General features: G+C 38.6%; 1 protein-coding gene across 1 annotated transcript in view; it reads right to left on the bottom strand.

Moving 5' to 3' along the window:
- Nucleotides 1-21,260, bottom strand: part of TLN2 (talin 2) — a 380,704-nt gene that overhangs the window by 128,934 nt on the left and 230,510 nt on the right. The window contains exons 12-18 of the mRNA XM_036239383.1: nucleotides 12,496-12,651; nucleotides 8,041-8,142; nucleotides 7,290-7,366; nucleotides 4,582-4,762; nucleotides 3,638-3,751; nucleotides 1,162-1,270; nucleotides 205-413 (exon numbers count right to left, since the gene is read on the bottom strand). Coding sequence (XP_036095276.1) covers nucleotides 205-413; nucleotides 1,162-1,270; nucleotides 3,638-3,751; nucleotides 4,582-4,762; nucleotides 7,290-7,366; nucleotides 8,041-8,142; nucleotides 12,496-12,651 — 948 coding nt within the window. The remainder of the gene's footprint in view (nucleotides 1-204; nucleotides 414-1,161; nucleotides 1,271-3,637; nucleotides 3,752-4,581; nucleotides 4,763-7,289; nucleotides 7,367-8,040; nucleotides 8,143-12,495; nucleotides 12,652-21,260) is intronic.

The raw sequence follows: 21,260 nt of genomic DNA, 5'->3' as shown, positions 1-21,260 counted from the left end.
GTTTCTGAGGTTTCACCTTATCGAATTTGGGAGAGGAAGGAGAAGGAAAGTTTCTTACTAAGCGCTCAACCAGTTTTGAAGGTTGAACCACAGATTCTCTAAACTCTGCAGTGTGGGAACATGCCCCACCGACATGGAAAGAACAGCTCAAAAGCTGCACCTGTCTCATCAGAACCTGAATCACTGCTTGTCCCAAGAGCTCACCTCTCCAGAAGTAGGCTGTACGGCTTTCAGCAAGTCCGACACTGCCCCAGCGAGGGTCCTGGCAGCTCTGAGCAAGTCCTCCCCACTGCCCACCTCGTCATCCATGAGGGCCGCCAACAGCTTCACACCCTTGGACATCTCCGTCAGGTTGGAAGAAATGGTGGTGATTGCACATCCCACAGCTGTGTAGTCGGTGTCTGCAGGGTCACCTGGGACAGAGAAAAGCCATCTCCATCAAAGGAGAGTGGTGAAGCGGGAGGAGAGCCCAGTGGGCAGGAGGTAAATAGCCACGTTGCAGCAGCTTGTCACCCACCACTCTGCAGGAGTCAGACACAAAGCACGGCATGCTCACAGTGAGATGAACAGCATTGTCTCCAAGGTGCTGCTCTCCACAGGGTCCTTTCTCCCTAAGGCCTCCTACACTGAAATACTGAGCACAAGCACCTTTAAAATTCCAAAGGAAGTCTCAGCATCTCACGGCCCTTTTCTTTAGGCCACTGTCAGCAACTTAGGAAGGTCAACTCTGCTCCTGAAACATCGTAATGCTGCCCATTGAAGCCAAGATATTTCCTGGCTCTTACTTGACAGTGCAAGGTGGGGAGTCATACTGTGCCAGGAGACACTACTGCTGGACAATACAGAAGAAGGGACACATGACAGATCTAGTCTTTCAAACCATTTTTAGATTATAAGCTCCCAGGGGGGAGAAACTAGCCTCAATATACTTTGAGGTATGTCCAACCTACTGAGAAACAATGAGAAGAGCTTTTTAATGATGACGCATGATACAGACACAATGAAATGTGTTCTTCTTGGTCAGTGGGAGAAAATGCCTGAAGTACTTGGGGTACCTAAAAATAGACTGTCATCTCATAATATGAAAATCTGTTTCAATCAAAGAATCTTTTTTTTTTTTAAACAAAACCACAACACACCACAAACCCCTCAGGGTCTTACCGGCAGTGAGGTTAACAACTGAAGCTGTTCCAGCTGTGATGGCATCGACTTGAGAGTGAATTTCGTGTTTGGATTCGTCGACTTTATTCTGAACCCATACCCTAGACGCCTGCAAAACCAGACAACTGTGTGACACAATCATTGCACAGAATAACCTAGGAAACCAGAGAAGTTGTGCCAGAAAATGAGACCAGTATTTTGGCTACACTCTTCTTACTGGGCCAGCACCAAGGAGGCCCTTAAATCGTCTTAAACAATGGCCTTAACAGGCCTCTTGCTCATTTATTGGTACTGAATGATATGAAAATTCACAGTTTCTCAAACTGATTTTTTTTTTTTTAACTTTAAGACCTTAGAGAAAAATTCTATGTGGTTCTAGTCAGCTAAATTCAATAAAAACATGAGAATAATTGATGTCTCATGGTATCGCACATTAGCACTAAAATTGGTGCGAATTTCACCTTGTTTTTAGAGGACAAGTTTAGAATGAGGGTGTTTCAGCGCAAGAGTGTTCCCCGTCAGTGTGGGGGTGTCTTCAGTTCACCACATGAATGTTGTGGCACTTTTCGTGATATGGGGAGTCTGTTCCAGTGAAGACCCCTGTTCTGAATGCAGCTCTAACGAGGGACACGATCTTGGGCAAATTACATCCGGGTCCTGTGCCTTGCATTCAGTGGTATTTAACAGCCTTTCCAGCTCTTATACTTTCTGTTCGTTTGAACCTATGAATAGCAAATTCTCTATTTTTTGGCATTTCTGAACTTAGCCAATAAATGATCATTTACATTGATAATGGCAACCGTGGGGTAATAGAAGGTGCTGATTTGCTTCGTAAAACATTGCAAAAAAATATTGGCTCAGGCCCTCCAGCTGGTTTTGATACATCAAGGCTCAGGATGTGTCTAGCACTAATAATAATTTTTGTATACCAATTCTTTGAAACTTGGTGAAACAGAAACATGAAGAACAAACATTTCAAAACTCTATCTTACAATTGTGTTGGATTTGGGTGTCTGCCATATGTACTTCCACCCTGAAGTTCCCCTGAAGCGAATGGTAAATGATTTTGAGTATTTGGGAGAAATAGCACTAAGGGCAGCAGCACCCTACATGTATACAAGTACACAAACAAACAACACGGTGTTCAGGGAAAATTCAGAGGAGTTACAAACTATATTTTGGTTCTGGACCCTACGAGGGTCTTGTCAGTCCTAAACAGTGGTTTTCAACTCTGGCTGCCCATAGAATCACCTGGGAAGGTGAAGAAGCACTGATACCCAATTCCCATCCCCAGTGATAGAGTTTTATTTGATTTGAGCCCTAAGGTGTGAGGTTTTGTCCTAAGTACTCCTCAGGTGATCTAATACACAAAGTGCAACTGAGAATGATAGTGCTAGCCAGTGCTTTCCAAACTTTAATGTGTAAACAAAACAGCAGAGAACTTAGTAAAATGCAGATTCTGATTCAGAAGTTTGGGAGATACCTTAAGATTGTACACCTCTCACAAGATCCCAAGTGTTGACACTGCTGATGGCCATGGACCACGCACATCCTGCGCTGCAAGGGGTTTTATGCAGCAACAGCTATAGGAAGGCAGCTAATTACCCTGCCCTCCTAAGAGCTTAAATGTAGTAATCCAGTGTTTCTCAAAGCACGGTGCCCAAAAATGCAGCAACAGCATCACCAGAGAACTTGTTACAAATGCAAAATCTCAGACCCCACCCAGACTTACTGAGTCAGAAAAAATGCAGGAGAGGCCCAGCAATTGCTTTAACAAGCCCTCTAGGTGATTTTGATGCACGTTGAAGTTTGAAAATCACTGCTAATAACAAAAGCAGCTAATACTCATTGAGCTCTCACCATATGTTAGGTACTGTGCTAAAAACTCTGTACTTGACTATAGAGTCTTCACAACCACACTACTCATGAATGACAAAATGGAGGCTTATTTAGAGAAATTTTCCCAGATATACACAGCCACTGAGCAGTGGAGCTGGGATGTGACTCTAGAGTCCAAGTTCTTAGTCCTTGCCAGGTATTGCCAATAGCCAGTATCACCCCATGATTCTCTCCTGTGGCTATAACCTGGAGTAGGGTTCCCAAATCCCTGGGCTATGGACCAGTACTGGTCCGTGGCCTGTTAGGAACTGGGCCACACAGCAGGAGGTGAACAGCAAGCTAGCGAGGGAAGCTTCATCTGTATTTGCAGCTGCCCCCCAGTGCTAGCATCACCGCCTCAGCTCCATCTCAGATCATCAGGCATTAGATTCTCATAGGAGCACTGGTCCCTGGTAATAAAATGGTTGGGGATTTGGGGACCTCTAATTTAGAGACAAAGATTCATCTTGAAAAAGACATGGGTTTCAACTTTACCTAGCTGGAGACAGAGATTCGCCTGACTGAATTCAGACAGAGTGCATAAGTTTGTTTTCTGTCAGGGCAGAAACAGCGAATGAAAACCATGAACAATACTTACCATATCCTGGCCAAGAGGTGGCAATGAGTCAAGCTCACTGAGGTCATCCTGGGCCTGCTGGACCGCGTGCATGCTCGTATTGATGGTCCCCATGAGGGCCTGCTGGGCAGAGGTCTGCAAAGGTACAGGGATATAAGGCGGTCATAACCCGTTCCTGGCACCAACAAAGCCCTCCACACAAAACAAGGTTAAACTGAACTCTGGCTCAGAAAGTGGACCAGGGTACATCTCAACAACTGCCCGAACCACATCCCATTGGAAAATTTAATTAGCTGACAAGTAGGCTCGTAAAGAATACTTGCAGGGTAGCTAAAGAGAACCAGTCCTTGAGTACTGAGGACAAAAGATCTCAGGCATGGGAAATGTGTGTATTACAATAGCATTCTTGGTACATAAGGAAAGATTCCACCCAAACCTACAGCCAACACGCTTCTTCAGTTAAATTACTTCTGAGCTTTCAGGCTCTTCACCTTTCAAACAGTTCTTCCCCTATAGCACAGGAGCCCTGAGCAGACCTGAGAGAGGCAGGGTATCTGATAGACCATCACGGTGGAAGGGACCAACGAGCCACTCGGGGGAGAGTGTGGCTCACTGTGGACCTGGTCTATTTCTAAGAGGCGTATCTGGGCTGATTAGCAGCTTGATGCTGCTAAGAAAGGAAAGCAGGTTTCTACTTCTGTGTCACCAGTCACATGGAGAGGTTGCTGTTTCTCCTCCAGCTCCAGAGGACAACTGTGATCCTAGACAAGGAGCTACCAGAACCACCCAATTAAAAGAAAGCACTCTGGGAGTTAAGCATCAGGACAGCTCAAGAGCCATGGTCGAGACAGATGCTAGTAGTAAGAGCGTAGATGACACACAGTCTATCCCCATGGCTGGTGTCCCTCCCTGCACACCAGAGGCATCATACTGACGTGTGCAGAGCAAGTGCCCAGAAGCCTCACCAGGGGGGGCATGTGGCCTCGGTGCATCTGCCCAACCATGACCTGCTGCTGCGGTGAGGGCATGCTGCCAACGTTGAAGGTCTCGGGCCCGCTGGAGCCCGAGCGCATCACAGCCGGCAGTGCCACCGAGCCATGCTCCACCTTCCCGGTCCTGTTGAACTGCTGCTGCAAGATGGTGGACCTGCGGGAAATAGGTGGTTTGGTCACTGAGGGGGCTGCTTACATGGGGTGTCATGAGAAGACACCATAGGTGTCATGAACGTTTGCTGCTTTGTGCTGTGGAGGTCAGTTTAAGAGAGGAATGTACAGGAAGAACTATGAATAAAGGTACAGCACTAAAATGCTCAGTAGAACAGTGAGGTGAATCTTGTTACAATATTAATATAAATAACCACTCCCAATGAATTTAATAGTCATGATATTATGCAGTTAGTTGTTCTTAGAAACACACACACATGCACACACACAGATAATCCTATTAAAATTATGTTCCAGGTATAAGTGAAAGTTTTGGATACACTGATCTGTCATTATTGGTAAATCCTACCTGAAATGGATTCATTCAATAAATTGTCTACTGTGTGCCAGGTTCTATTCAAGGTATTGGGAACATAAGTAATTTATTCTTAGCTTGAAAGAAGTGTGGAAACGAACTCAAAGAAAATCTCCCATAGCTTAGTTCCTGTCCAGCAGGTCCAAGGCCACTGACCATGCAGGATGTTTAAACACCTTTGGAACCTTGACAATGGGACAGACTTTGGCACTTCTAGACGACTCCAACTTAAGTCTGAAAAGACTCATAGGTATCCAGTAGAAAAAAAATTAATTTTTACTTCTTGATATTTTCTTTGAATGAATGGTGAGTGCAAAGGACTTTGAATATATGAAATTAAGAAGTCTGAGGTGGCATATTTGCCACAGTAGCCCAGTGGTCAAACCCACAGGGAGAGTCTCAGGGAATCTGTATGCATTTGGGGGAGGGGGCAAGGGTTGGTGAGTCTCTGCATTATGGGGCCTGGGCTTCTGTCCCAGGGTTTTCGAGCTATCATAGATCACTCTCTATTGCCCAGGACAAAATTTGTGAGCAATGCCATGGCACCAAGCAATAGGCATCCATGAAGAGACATCGTTGTCTATGGAAGGGGTGAGCGTAGGGCGTGACACTGATCTGTGGCTCCTGTAGGCCAGCTCTTTGCTGAGACCTAAGCCAAAGTTTAATACAGAGAAAGTGTAAGGTGTGGTGAAGGGGACTATGCTGGACCACTCTTCCCGTTTGCCTGGATCAGACCCCACCCTGATGCTCTAGGCAGTGGGAGGGAGTTAAGGTGGCCCCAGGCAGGGGAGGTCCCAGATACTTAGCTCTTCCTAGGTGAAATACTGTGCAGCAGAATACTCGGAAATGAATGCCTCACCCTGTCAGGAGGCACTAGTTTACTAATTTCCATCTAATGGTCATTAACAAGTCCAAGAAGTTAAGGTGTTTTGCCAGAGGTAGCAAGCATAGTACTTGAAATGTGTCACATCATGTTTGGTTCCAACTTGTGTACTAATAGGGGACAAATGGTAAAACACCTTCAGGGTGATTTTGAAGCAAATTTTTAAAAAATAGCACAGAGTGACAATGTGAGAGAAACGATTACTATGATTAAGCAAGTTCAAATGCTGGGAAATCTAGAGTTTTCTAGCAGTGTGTTATAGGAAATATCATGAGATTTGAATCTGAGTCCTGGCTCTGCCACAATAATGCGCCTCAACTAACTTTCATGAGCTTCAGTTTCTTCATTCATGAACAAGGATGACAATATTTAGGTACCTCTTTCATAGAGGGTTGTTGTTGGGACCAAATGAGGCAGTATGTTGGAGACACACAGTAAAGACAATACAAGTTATTATTACAAGGTTCTATTTAACATAAAGGGGGAGGCTTCCCAGTTTTCGATTCAAGTATCGCTTATTAGATGTTACTTAATTTTAACAAATCTCAGTTCCCTTATCTATAAAATGGGACTAAAATGACATGATTCCAAATTTAAAATAACAATAGCAAATATTTATTATGTGCCAGATATTGCTTTATGTGCTTTATTAGTAAGTTAATCATTAAAAAAAAAAAAAGAGAAACCCTTGAGGTATTGTTATTCCTATTTTATAGATGAGATTGAGAGGGCAGAGAAATTCAAAACGTCCACAAAACCACACATTAAAAAACAGCCCCCGGATTTGAACCCAAAGTTTGACTCCAGAGTCCATGTTCTTAACCACTTGTCTCAGCTGCGTTATAATATGTGTATCAAGTGTGGCATGCAGCAAGTGGTCCATAACACGAAAACCCCACTGGCTAGATCTCTGCCTCCAAAGGGACAGAATCGAACAGCTCACTCTCCAGCCCTTTGATGAAAATGATGCAGTTTATGAAATTTAAATCAGAAATGCAGAATAGGATTCGTGAATGTTCACTGCCTCTAATGATGGAGTTAAACACATCTTGTTCATTTTCTCTCTGAAATTCTCAGTCCCTCCTCCCCAGACACCCTGAACACCGATGCTGACGGTCTGGGACCATACTTCAAGAAGCAAGACTCATCTACATCATCCACGATCATCTCCTCCACATGAGGGACTTTGGAGCAACAGGCCCCAGAGCTGGCAGGAGGACACCTGCCCATGGAGGGAGGAGGCAGTTCCTCAGAGCTCTTAACAATACTTACTTTTTTGGGGAAACGGACTCTTCCAACATAGTTGATTCCTCATCGCCCTCTAATCCAAATCTATCTTTACTTTGTTTCTGAAAGTAACACATGACCAAAACTGAAAATCAGCAGGTATTTACACAAGAACCTTTTAAAAAGAGCTACGCAAGCAAAAATGTTGAGGTTTACACTATATTTCTTATATTGGATATTTAATAAGTGATGGTAAACAAAGTAATAATCACAATAAAAAAGAAATACATTATTTAATAATGTCTTCTACATTTTTTATTGCACAGACCTAATTTTATATAGTTAAAATCAAGATGAAAGTATTAATATTCTAGTAGAACTTGGTTATTTGAGTGGTCTATATCTAGAAGCCTTAGAAAATCTGTATATCATTATGAATATAACCCTATTAAATTTGGGGGGAAAAATTTCAACAACACGAAAAACACAAAGGTCATTTTCCAGATCCTCAATCTGGGTTTCTACAGAGACTGAAAAGTATGACATAACTACCTAGAGAGGAAGATGTTGAGGGGTTAGCTAGGTTCATTTATTAGCTAATTACCTGGCAGTTAATAATGCAAATGAGCTGCAACGAAATCAGAAATTCTCATAGGATCATGAGGTCAAAGACCACACACGAGCAATCTTAACATCAAATATTAAATCAGTGAATAAAGTACTTTAAATAAAGGTTTTCTAAACTGAGTCTTAATAAAGAAGCTTTGCTTTTCCAATTTGTACAGGTATGAAATACCTTTTTGAGGATGATGTCAATGTAGCCTGCAATCAGCTGGGATATTTGCTCTCCCTCAGTGGTTTGTACTGAATAGTAGCTTTCCTGATACTCCCCAAAATCCTAGGGAAAAATAACATTAGAAGAAATATCAGATATATTAGCGGTTTGAAAGGTAAGGAGGCCCAGGTTCAAGATGGCATGGACTCAACTTTTCCCTTGCTCTTCCCCTCTAAATAAGACTAAACACCCTAAAACTTATTCAACAGACAATGGTAAAAGAGCTCTGAAAGCTAAAAAGGTGGACTGGCTGGGGACCTCAGGACTCAAAGAAATACATCTGGTGAGTTCTTGGGTTTTATTGTATATCCTATTACCTACAAGGTTGGCTGCTGGATAGGCCTGGCACTTGGAACCTCCAACAAGCAGTTTCTGAAAAGACTGTTCTCTCTAGCCAAAAGATCAGAAGAATAGAGCCCAACAGAGTTGGGAGTCCTATCCAGCTCCACCGTCTGGGCTCACATTCCAGCCCCTGCTTCACAACCCAGGCAGGTAGGTGGTCTGATCCTTTTGTAGCAGGGGTCACAGTGAAGTCCTATGTCTGCTTGCCCTCCACCCAGTGGCATTAAGAGACTCAAGTCCAGTGGCTTCCTTCTTCCTCCAAGAGGTCACCCAGAAATACCAGGTGGCCCAGAGAAGTGCTTCTTCCCTCACAGACAGCACCAACAGAGTTTGAGCAGAAATCCTTGTGGTGTCAAAGGAATAAAATATCCAGAATAGCATTGCAAGGGTTCAGAAAATGAACTGTCACTGCGACTAAAGTCCATGAAAGCAGGCCAAAACTCTACATACTAAACCTACACAAGGTGAGTGTCTGTTAAAATAGAAGATTTACATAAGATCAAGAGTCTCTTAACAACCAAAAGGTCTACAATATAATGAAAAATCAGTATTCATATCAAAAACTAGGACAACTACGATATGAATAAGAGAATCAATTGATGCCAATACTGAGATGAACTGGATAGTAGAATTGCCTGATAAGTATTTTAAAGTAGCTGTCATAAACAATGTTTCAAAAATTAATTATAAATTCTCAAACAAATGAAAAAAATAAAAATGTTCAAAAATAAACATAAGTCATTAAAAAAGGCTGAATGAAAATTATAGAATTAAAAAATGAATAACCAAAATAAACTCACAGGATAGACTAAATAGTGTGGCAATGACAGAAGATAGAATCACTAAACTTGAAAACATCAACAGAATTTAGTCAATCAGAACAATAGCAAGGAAACAGACAAAACAAAACAGAGCTTCAGAAATCTGTGAGGCAACAATAAAAGATCTAACATTCATTATCGCCAGAATCCCAGGAGGAGAGGAACATGTGAAATGAACAAAGAAGTATTTGAAGAAATATTGGCTGAAAATTTCCCTAAATTAGTGAAAGACATAAACCTACAAATTCAAAAAGCTTAGCAAATCTCAGAGAGAAGAAACTCTATGAAATCCATAACAAGAACTTTTGAAAACTAGAGACAGAGAAAAATCTTTAAAACAGCCATCGAAAAGTGACATCTATAAAACAACATTAGCTATAAATAATCTTGAATGACAGAAAGTTCTAATCTGAAACCATGGAAGCTAAAAAGAAGTTGCATGCTATTTTTCAAATGCTAAAAGAAGAAAAAACTGTTAATCTCAAATCCTGTATCTGGCAAAACTCTCTATCAATGAAGGGGAAATAAGAACATTTGAAGATAAAAGAAAACTAAAAAAATTTGTTAAAAGAATGGCTTAAAAGAATGGCTAAATGACGTTCTCCAAATGTAAAGACAGTGGTAAAAGAAGAAGGCTAAGAACTTTGGAAAGAACAGGATGGATAAAAATAGAAATGTAATGGACTATATCCTTTACCCCATGAGTTTTCTTTAAGCTTATTTTATGGTTGAAGCAAATTTTGTAACACCATCACATATGGTGTTTAATGTGTCTGGAATATTTAAACAATGATACTCAAAAAGTGAGGAGTTTAAAGAGACTTAAGTGGAAGTAAGTTTCTATACCTGAAGCAGTGAAACAATGACACTGATAGGCTGTAATTAATTTCATCTGCATATGGTAATATCTAGAAAAATCACTAAGAATACCACATAAGATATATGATCTACAATATTATAAATAAGTAAAAATGGAATTCTATAAAAATTGTTCAAGTAACCCACGGGAAGGCAAGAAAAACAGGAAAAAGAGTAGGCATACACAGAAAAAAATTATAAAATGGTAGAGTTAAGCCCTAGCATGTCAGTAATTAGCTTAAAATACAAATGGTCTAAATATGCTAATTAAAAGAAAACACAATCCGACTCTATGTTCTCTACATGAAACTCATTTCAAATGGTACGATATAGCTAGGCTGAAACTAAAAGGATGGAAAATTAAAGCTATAATATGGAAACATTAATTTAAAAAGCACGAGTGGCTATATTAATATAAGGTGAAGATTTCAGAGCAAAAAAAAAAAAATAAGACCTACAAATTACTAGGGACAAAAGGATGTAATAATAAAACAGTTTCTCCATTAAGAAGATAACTTCTCTATCTTAAATGTATAGGCACCAAAAACAACACATAAAGTTAAAACTAATAGAGATGAAAGGAGACATAGAAAAATCCAGAACTGTTGGAGTCTTCACTTTCGGAAATTGATAGAATTACTAGATGGGAAATTAACAAGGATATAGAAGACTGGAACCACATCATCAACTAATAGACTGTAGCTGACATTTATAAACACTTCACTCAATAGCAGAATGCACATTCCTTTCAACCACTCATAGAACATTCTCCAAGTCTGATTATATCCTGGGATATAAACAAATCTTAAAATTCTAAAAGAAGTGAAATCATTTACAGTATATTCTTTGACCATAATACAATTAAACTAAAAATCAATAACAGGCAACAGGAAAATGTGCAAATACTTGGAAATTAAATTTAGGCTAGGAATAGAAAGGAAACAAATATTACATGTTAAGGCTTTAATTCAACTTTATACTTTAATAAAAAATAATATTTACTCTCTTTTGCTTGAGGTAGTTACTGAGATTCATAACTTTCTTATTTTTTAAATAAATTTTTGTTTTTAACAAAGCAGTACTTGGACCTAATTTTAAAAGACCAATAGTATTGAACAGTGTATAACAAAATATAACTGTTCCCTGTACTATACATTCCTGCCTTCACTTTCTATCCTCCCCCAAGTCCACGACCACTTTCAACCCTTTCAGCAATTTCTCCTAATGTTTCTAAATAACATGTTTATATTGATTTCTTGATTTTTCTATTGTAGAAATTATTCACAACTTCCTACAATAGAAGATGAGAATGTAGTTCTCTAAGTATAAACACCCTTTTTAAGAGCCGCCCAGGTACAGCTGTTACCGACTATAGGAGGAAAGGAAGTATGTTTTCTGAAGATTCCTCCCAACTGGCTTAAGTCTATCAATGATTAAATTATATGACTACTTACTTTCTCCAAGACCCCTTTCTTATACCTTTTTCTGATGCCCTGTTATGAGATCTTGCCTCAATGCAAGCTGATATTTTAAATGTTCACTAGAGCTGAAAAACGGTACATCTCAAAATTGTGAAGAAATTGACAGATTTCAACATTTTTGATTTCTGTTATTGCTCAACTTGCCTATATCAATTCTTACATGTAAGTGTGGCTAAAGTTAAGGGTATGCACAGTTATACTCTGCTAAGAGCAACAGTTGAGGTTGGAAGGAGGAATTCAGAGGTCTGAAGGCCTGGAGCAAACACACATTCTCCCTGCTTTCCATATATTTCACACTAGGCATTTCCTCATCACCCTAGAAACTCTGTGAAATAGGTATTATTATTCACATTTTATAGCTGAGGGAATAAAGGCTCAGAGAGGACAGGTATTCAGCCAGGTCATAGAGCTAGGAAATGACAAGCTGGTTTTGAATACTACCCAAAGTTTATGTTATATCCACTATTACAGCATGCTCTCTTTGTAGGCAGGCTGGGAAAATCACCTCAGCAAGATGTCACAGTTTGTAGGAACTTCTAAAAACAATTAGAAATAAAGAGGAAGCTTTTGTACGGGCCTCGGAGCATTAGAAAGTGTACTTTGAAGGTATGCTAGGGATGGCTTCAGGGACACAGAAGATTGAGAATCATCTCATGAGTGGCTTTTTCAAGTTGAGGAACTAAGACAAACTTAATGCATCAGAGAGGAAGACGTGGCCAAGGAAACCCAGCTTGCCGACAGCTCCCTCACTTCTGGACCAGTCCCCTCACCTACCCCATAGACTCCTGCCATCTGTCTCTCTCCACGCTTCTCTCTAACGTTAGGGAAGCCCAGTGGGATTGTATTGTTTCTCCTGTCCCACGATATCGCCCAAGTCCATGCTGGCCCCCTCGTGGCCCTCTGACAGTGCCTACCAGCGTGAAGCTCTTGGGTGAGGCTGCCCAGCGCTTGACTGTGGTGAGCGGCCACTCCTGCAGCACTTCCTTGGTCTTCTCATCCACGCGCATCACTGAGTCCTTGGTGATTCCCAGCAGGCGAGGCACCAGCTTGTTCTTGCCTTTCATCTTTTCCTGAAACAGCAGATACCAAGGGTCAGTGCTCTTCCTCTGAATGCATCTGGTTTTGCCAACCAATTCGTGTTTTTGCAGTTTTTATCTGAGATCAACCCACATACATTGTGTTTCAAAATAAGCGGGACTACTGACTCCAAAAGTCTTTTATTAGTTTTAATAATTTTTTAAAGAAATAGTAACCATGCCTATTAAAAGGCATTGATTCCTACCTGCCACTCAAGGTCAAATAAATTCTTGATAAGTTAATAATTTAGGAAGAACATATAGGGGAATATTTTTCTGATTCCTGGGTGGGAAATGGCTTTTTAACATAAACACCAAAATAAGCCTTAAAGGAAAAGATAATTAGCTTTAAGTACGAAATATATGGAGACTGACACATTTTAAAAAAGAGAGAGAGAAGTAGGAGAAAAATAAACCATACCATAAATAGAATTAAAAAGCAAATGCCTGGGGAACATTTACAATAAGCACGATAATAAAAAATGTCATACTATATATGTGAAAGGTTCTCATAAATCAACAAAAATAACTGGCAGAGAACTTACCGGATAATGATTGAAAGCTTTATAAGTGTTTATTTTTGACACACCTTGCTCTTAGAAATGCACAAAAAAGTTACAAATGGATGTGAAAATTATACCACAAGAAGGTGCAACTAGAATTTGTTGTAGAAAAGCTAGAAATAACCAAATATTAAATAATAGGAAATTTATATCTAAGTTATGGTATATCCAAATACAGACTACTTGAAACTATTAAAAATCATATTATAGGAAAACAATCAGATTCATGGCAATAACAGTATTATTATAATATTAAAATGTGAAAGTTTGCACAGCATAATCCTACATGAAATATAATTTTAAACATTAATTTTGAAATTTAAAATAATAAAACAAGATTAAAAAATAAAATTTCATTACATGACATAATGGCAACTATGATCCTATTAAGTGATTTGTAATATTTCCTTGTCCTTTTCCTTGTTCCCAAAATTTCATTTAATACACATCTATTTCGATTGTCAGAGAAAAAAGAAAAAAATTTCAAATAATATTTGCTGAACTCTAGCAATGCTTATGGCACTATTCTCCAAGGAATGCATTATAAGTTAGCATGCAAGAAGTGTATGTATAAGTGGGTATGTATACGAAGGAGCAGGCACTGAAAACAGGGCAGGAGTGTGCTGCATACTAATAAATATTTTCTATTAATTTTCAAAGCATCCCCTAAATGTTGGCAATCATTATCATCATGCCCATTTTGAAATGAAGAGACCAGCAACACTCCCAAGGCAGAGAGTATTGAGTTGTAAAGCCGCACGATTAGGACACAAATTTGAGCTCAAAAACAACTCTGATCTCAAAAACAGAGTATCTACCATAGTGAACTTCTTTTAGTGGAAGCAATTAGAAAAAATGAAAAAAGTATCCCTTTCCAGCTCCCCCCCGCCCCACAGCAGCTCATAAATCGTCAGATGCTAAGGTCCCAGCACACTTCCCGCTTCCTCTCCGGAGGAGAAGGGACAGGTGCTGAGATAATTTTGTCCCTTGATGGTGGTCTCTGCTATCAAGTTACAGTATTTTCTGAGTTCCTTATTACTCTCGGGAACCTGTGTGGGTATCTGAGGAGGGGAACACGGCACTGTAAGAACCTTCTCGTCCTTACAAAGAACAGTGGGTCAGATTCTTTGTGAAGAGAGGCCCGTTCCACAAGGGGCGAAATCAATACAGGTGGATGATGCCAGTTAGTCTAATTTGGTTTCAGGAGCCACATAGAGACTTAGTCGGAGAGACTCGAGGCAGCCAGTTTAGTCACACAAGTTTGGCACCAGCCCAGCTGCTGGGACCAGGAACGGGAATCAGTGATAAAATATCATTTGTAGCTGTTGCCTTCCTTCCTTCCCATCTGCACCTCCCCAGTGAGAAGCTTTGGGGTGAGGGACTGCCTCGACTCCGGTGGAGATCAATCTGGCCTGGGAGAGGAAGCCACAGTGAAAAAGTAAAGGACTTACAGTGGACATTTCATTAGAAGGTCACAATTGGGGGACAGAGTTGGAGGGTAATAAGGAACTCAGAAAATACTGTAACTTGACAGCAGAGACCACCATCAAGGGACAACATTATTTCAGCACCTATCCCTAAAAAATGCAGACTAGCTGGAGAAACTTCAAAGAGCGGTTGGTGCCGCTCTTATTTCTTTTAAAGGCACGGCAGAAAGGGATGGCTGTTTAAGAGCCTATCTATTATCCATCTTTCTCTAAAAGCACTTGGCAATCCATTTGATTTAACTCATGGTTCTGAGATGCTCTAAATGCCCTCCGTGACTTTACAGTTCAGGGGAGAATAGGGTCGGCTCCCCAGGAACCTCACCTCAAGGCTCTAATTGTGGCTACAGAGAAAGTTCAAAGGGAAATTTAGAAGTAAAAAGGTTTACACAGAATTTTTTGGAATGAAACAAGATCCTCTGCAGGTCATGGAAGCTGCCTTACCACTGCTTATGGGTTTTGATTAGCAGATTATAAGATGCAGAAGTCAATAAAAGTAAAACTGGACATTTATAGCTACCATTTATAGAGCTTACATCCAACAGTCCTCTTTTCTAAATTATCTCATTTAAACCTCATTAAAAGTCACAATTATATAGGTGAGCAAACAAGCTTAGAGACGGAAGGTAAAGTGAGTTATCCAATGTTAAACTAACTGGCAAAGGCAGAATCCAAACCCATAGTTTTCTTTTCAAAGCATATGTCCCTAGCCACTGAGAATACTGCCACACAATGTTATTCCCTGTAGACTCATTATAGGGCTTACAGACATTCTCTATATCTGGGTCAGCAAACTATAGCCAGTGCTAAATCAAGTTTTTTGCCCATTTTTTAATGGCATGAGAGCCAAGAGTAAATTTTTTAATGGTTGGAAAAAAGCAAAAGAGGAATAATATTTCGAGATGTGAAAATTATATGAAATTTAAATTTCAGAGTCCATAAATAAAGCTTCGCAGCAACATAACTGCACTCATTCATTTGCATAATGCCTATGGCTGCTTTCACACTACAAGGGCAGAGCTGAGTGGTATGGCTGGCAAAGCCTAAGATATTTACTATTGGTCCCTTTACTAAAAACGTTTGTCAATCCCTGCTCTACATCATGGACACTAAGAGCTAATTAAAAGTTGAAAGAACTCAGGAGCCAGGGATTAGGAAGGTATAGGAAGACTTAAGGGGCTGGGCTAACCTAAAATTTATCAAATATTCTTACCCTCCAGGTACTACACTTGTTTATATACATTAGCTCACTTAATCTTCATTAGGGCTCTGTAAGAAATTATCACTACCATTTTCCAGATGAAGAAACTGAGGTTTAAGGAGGCTAGGTATGTCTCTCTAGATCATACACGTTTCTGCTATTTCTCAAACGGGTGCATATTGCCACCCTTGATTCTTGGTCAATCTTCCTGACTTGAACACCCGAGCACTTTCTAATATAACAATATAATGTATAACACTGAATATTAGCACAAAATGTACATAATTATAGAAAAAAATATGATGGAATACTATCCAGTAATTAAAGGGATGGACAATAGATATATATTATGACTTGGATGGATCTCAAGGGAATTATACTAAGTAAAAATGTGAATCCCAAAAGGTTACATATTGTATGATTCCACTTATAAGCATTCTTTTTTTTATTTTGTTTTCTTTTTTCAATTATAGTTGACATACAATATCAGTTTCAGGTGTACACCACAGCAATTACATATTTATATATCTTACAAAGTCATCCCCCTGATAAATCCAGTACCCATTTGATACCATAGTTATTACAATACTACTGACTATATTCCCCATGCTATAGTCTATATCCCTATGACTATTTTGTAACTACCAATTTGTACCTCTGATCCCCCTTTTCCCCTTCACCCATCCTCCCACTCCCTAATCTGACAACCATCAAAATGTATAGGGCATTCTTGAAATAAAATTGAGATGAACAACAGATTATTAGTTGTCAAAGGTTAAGGGCCAGAGGATGGAAATAGGTGGGGAGAAGCAGGAAAAGACAGGTGTTCATGGCCATACCAGGGTAGCATAAGGGATCTTTGTGGTGATGGAATAGAATTCAATATTTGGCTATGGTAGTGGCTACATGAATCTATGTGATAAAATTTCACAACACACACACACACACACACACACACACACACACACACACACAAAGTGAGTACAAGTAAAACATGAAATCTGAGCAAGATCTGTAGATTGCATAAATGTAAATTTCCTGAATGCGGTATTATACTATAGTTACCATTGGGGTAAACTTGATGGAAGTTACAGAAGACTTCTCTGTATATTTTTTAACACCTTTATTGAGATATAATTCACATACCATGCAATTCACCCAGATAAAATATATAATTCAATGGATTTTGATATATTTACAGTTCTGTACAACTATCACAACAGTCAGCATTAGAACATTTTCATCACCTCAAAAAAAAAAAAAAAATCCTGTACCTTTAGCTATTACTCTCCTATCCCCTTCTACTTCACCTCATTCCCAACTAACTTTCTGTCTCTATACATTTGCCTATTCTGGAGATTTCGTTATCAGTGGAATGATATTCTATATGGTATTTTGTGATGAGCTGCTTTCACTTAGCATAATGCTTACATAGTTACCCATTGTGTAGCGTGGGTCAGTACACATCATTTCTTTTTTATGGCCAAATGATATTGCACTGTATGGATGTACCACACTTTGTTCATCCATGCATCGGCTGATGAACGCTTGGGTTGTTTCCACCTTGGAGCTAAAATAAACACTGCTATAAACATTCATGGACAATATTTTTTGTGAACATGTGCCCTGAATTCTCTTTGGCATATATACCTGGGAGTGAAACTGTTAGGTCACATGGTATTCCTATGTTTAATCATTTGAGAAACTTACAGACCATTTTCTAAAGAGTCTGTACCATTTTACATTTCAGCCAGCAGTGTAGGAGGGCTCCAATTTCTTAATGTTCTCATCCATACTTGTAATTATCTGACTTTTTGATTCTCTGCATTTTCACAGCTTCCTGTGAATCTATAATTATTTCAAAGTAAATAGTTAAAAAAAATGACTGTGTATCTTGTTATAAATCATAGCAATAAATAATTGTGTTCATTCATTTCCTAGGTATGCTTAAAAAAATTTTTTTAAATATCTTTCTGTATTTTCCAGAACTTCCAAAGCAATGTTGAAGGTTAAGAGGTTGTTAAAGGGTAACTTGTTCCGATGCCAATTTTTATAGGTTTCTCTCCAACATTTCTCTATTAAGTAGGATATTGACATCAGGTTTGAAACACTGTCATGTTGAAGAAGTACACTTATAATCTAGCATTTTAAAAAAAAATTTAAAAGAGTGCATGCTGAATTTTATAAAACACCTCAGTGGCTTTATATAAAATGATTATAAAATGCCATCTCCCACCACCACCCCCCCCCGCCGCCAGCTTTACTGAAATATAATTGAAATATAGCATTTGAAAGTTTATGGTATATAATGTAATGATTTGATATACATCTATATTGCAAAATCATTACCACAATGAGGTTAGTTATATCCCTCATCTCACATAATTAGCATTTTTGTTATTACACTGAGGACATTTAAGATCTACTCTCTCAACAACTTTCAAGCATTTAATGCAGTACTGTTAACTATAGTTGCCATGCTGTACATTAGATCCCTAAAATTCATTCCTCTTTTAACTACAAGTTTGTACCCTTTGACCAACATCTCATTTTCCCCACCCCAGCCCCTGGCAACCACTGATCTACTGTTTCTATGATTTCAGCTTTTAAAAATTCCACATATAAGTAGGATCATAAAGTATTTGTCTGACTTATTTCACTTGACATAATGCTCTCCAGGTTCATCCATGTTTTGCAAATGTCAGGGTTTCCTTCTTTCCTATGACTATTAATATGTGTGATGTATATAATATATATATATGTATGTGTTGTGTATATACGTGCACACACACACACATTTTTATTTGTTCATTGATGGATACTTAGGTTGTTTCTATATCTTGGCTAGTGTGAATAATGCTGTAAGGAACATGAGGGTGTGCATATGTCTTTGAAACAGTGACTTTGCTTCCTTTGGATAAATATCCAGAAGTGGCTGTACCAACTTACATCTCCACCAACAGTGCACAATGGGCACAAGGGCTCCCTTTTCTCCACATTGTCACATTTTACACCTCTTATCTTTTTGATAATAGTCATTCTAACAGGTGTGAGGCAAAATCTTATTGCAGTTTTGATTTGCATTTCCCTGATGATTAGTGATGATGAGCATCTTTTTATGTTGGCCATTCGTATATCTTCTTAGGGAAAATATCTATTCAGGTCCCTTGCCCATTTTTTAATCAAATTGCTTGTTTGCTATTGAGCTATATGAGTTCCTACATATTTTGCCTATTGTTTCTTTATCAGATAGATGGCTTGCAAATGTTTTCTCCCATTCCGTAGGCTGTCTTTTCAATTTATTAATGATTTCTTTCTTGCCCAGAAGCTTTTTAGTTTGAAGTAGTCCCACTTGGTGATTTTTGCTTTTGTTGCCTATGCTTTTGATGTCACATCCAAAATACCACTGCCAAGACCAAGGTGAAGGGGGTTTTCCTCGATGTTTTCTTCCATATGTGGTTTCAGGTCTTTAAGTCCTTAATCCATTTTTGTGAATGGTGTAAAGGTCCAATTTCATTCTTCTGTATGTGAATGTCCAGTTTTTCCAACACCATTGATTGAAGAGACTACCTTTCTCCATTGTGTATTCTTGGCTCCCTATGTCAAATGTTAGTTGCTGATTTGTGTGGGTTTATTTGGAGGTTCTTCATCCTGTTTCATTGGTCTATGCATCTGTTTTTATACTAGTACCATACTGTTTTTGATTACTATAGCTTTGTAATACATTTTAAAATGAAGTGTGATGCTTTTAGCTTTGTTCTTTCTTGAGATTGCTTTAGCTATTTATATGAGGTCTTTTGTGGTTCCATACAAATTTGAGGGTTTAAAAAAAAAATTTCTTTGAAAAATGACATTTGAATTTTGATAAGAATTACATTGAATCCATATATGGCTTGGGGTAATATGGACATTTTAATAATATTAACTCTTAATCCATGAACATGGGATATCTTTCCATTTATTTGTGTCTTCAATTTCTTTCATCAACATCTTATAGTTTGTCATGTACAAATCTTTCACTTCCTTGGTGAAATTTATTCCTAAGAATTTTATTTATTTATTTTTTGATGCTATTATAAATGGGATTTTCTTTATTTTTTCTCAGATAGTTCATTCTATATGAAGTCATCTTATTAGACCTATTTATCTGATTTACTAGTATCATTAATTTATAACACTGAACTATTCCTAAATTCTCAGCTGTACTAGTTTTAAAATATGGCAACTATGGTCAAGTAAGCTATAGCAAAATCAATTTAAAGATAAAATGTATACTAAACAGGATGATTGAGCAAAGAATTAAACTGAGCAGTGTTTTCATTTTTATTTTGTGAGAAAAAATAAAAACTAAGATTTGAATATCTAATAGGTACATGAATGTTGTGAGAGCCGCCTATCCCCTTGACCCTGATTTCTCTTCAAAGACATGTAATTTATAAAAGAGAGAAAGGAAAGAGGAAAGAAGGAAATTTCAATTATTTCTTAAATACTTTTGTAACAGAAAAGTCTTCATTTGATCAAATCTTCAAGACTCTGTAATAATCAGAACATCTGTGCTCTACCTCCAATTATCGTAGTGGCCATGGACAAATTTTTCTCAGGTGCTAAATCATCTTTTGAGAACAATTTTTTTTTCCTGCAATTTGCTATTCAATTTCTCTTGCTTTCTAATTACATGTAGCTTGCTATGTGCTACTTATTTTCCTAAATTTACTTACCTACGTGCACATCACTGAAATGAATTGTGTGTGAAATCTGATGATATTAATGGAAAAAGATGTGAACACAACAAATGAATTTCATACATGAAGGACTACAAAAAACTCAACAGATGGAAAATGATGCCAATATCAGTGGACATGCTGAAAATTCGTTTAATCTCTGTCCTTATGAGGTGCTAGAACTCATCTGCCACCTGTTGCCCTTCAAAATAATAAATAAAAAGCAGCTTATTCTTCTAAAACAAGTAGATCTTATGGGAGTGGGGAGCTAGGAAGGTGAATGCAGGTCAAATGAGGTCACCCTAGCTATGGTAGCATAGCTCAGTGGTTGGGAACACAGGCTTTGGAGTCAGAAAGATCTGAATCCAAGTCCTTTTGGCTCTGGCAGGATCATTTCACCTTCCTGGGCTTCTGTTTTGTCATTTTTAAAAAGAAGTTAATAGTAATAGTTCTACCACTGTGTTGCTGGTAGATATAATGAGAAATGTCTGGCATATAATTATTAAATAGTATTATTAATATTGGGAAATAGAGTTATTATTACCTAGAAGGCATCAGCACCATTCAAAAATCCATTGATAGGTTAAAACTCCCCCTAAATATGAGACTCAACTTCTAAGTTATCTTTCTTAAA

The sequence above is a fragment of the Rousettus aegyptiacus genome, unplaced genomic scaffold (genome assembly GCF_014176215.1).
Source record: "Rousettus aegyptiacus isolate mRouAeg1 unplaced genomic scaffold, mRouAeg1.p scaffold_m13_p_3, whole genome shotgun sequence".
In the NCBI taxonomy this organism is placed as follows: domain Eukaryota; kingdom Metazoa; phylum Chordata; class Mammalia; order Chiroptera; family Pteropodidae; genus Rousettus; species Rousettus aegyptiacus.
Note: the sequence above shows the minus strand (reverse complement) of the source record. Positions and strands in the feature narration are given on the sequence as shown.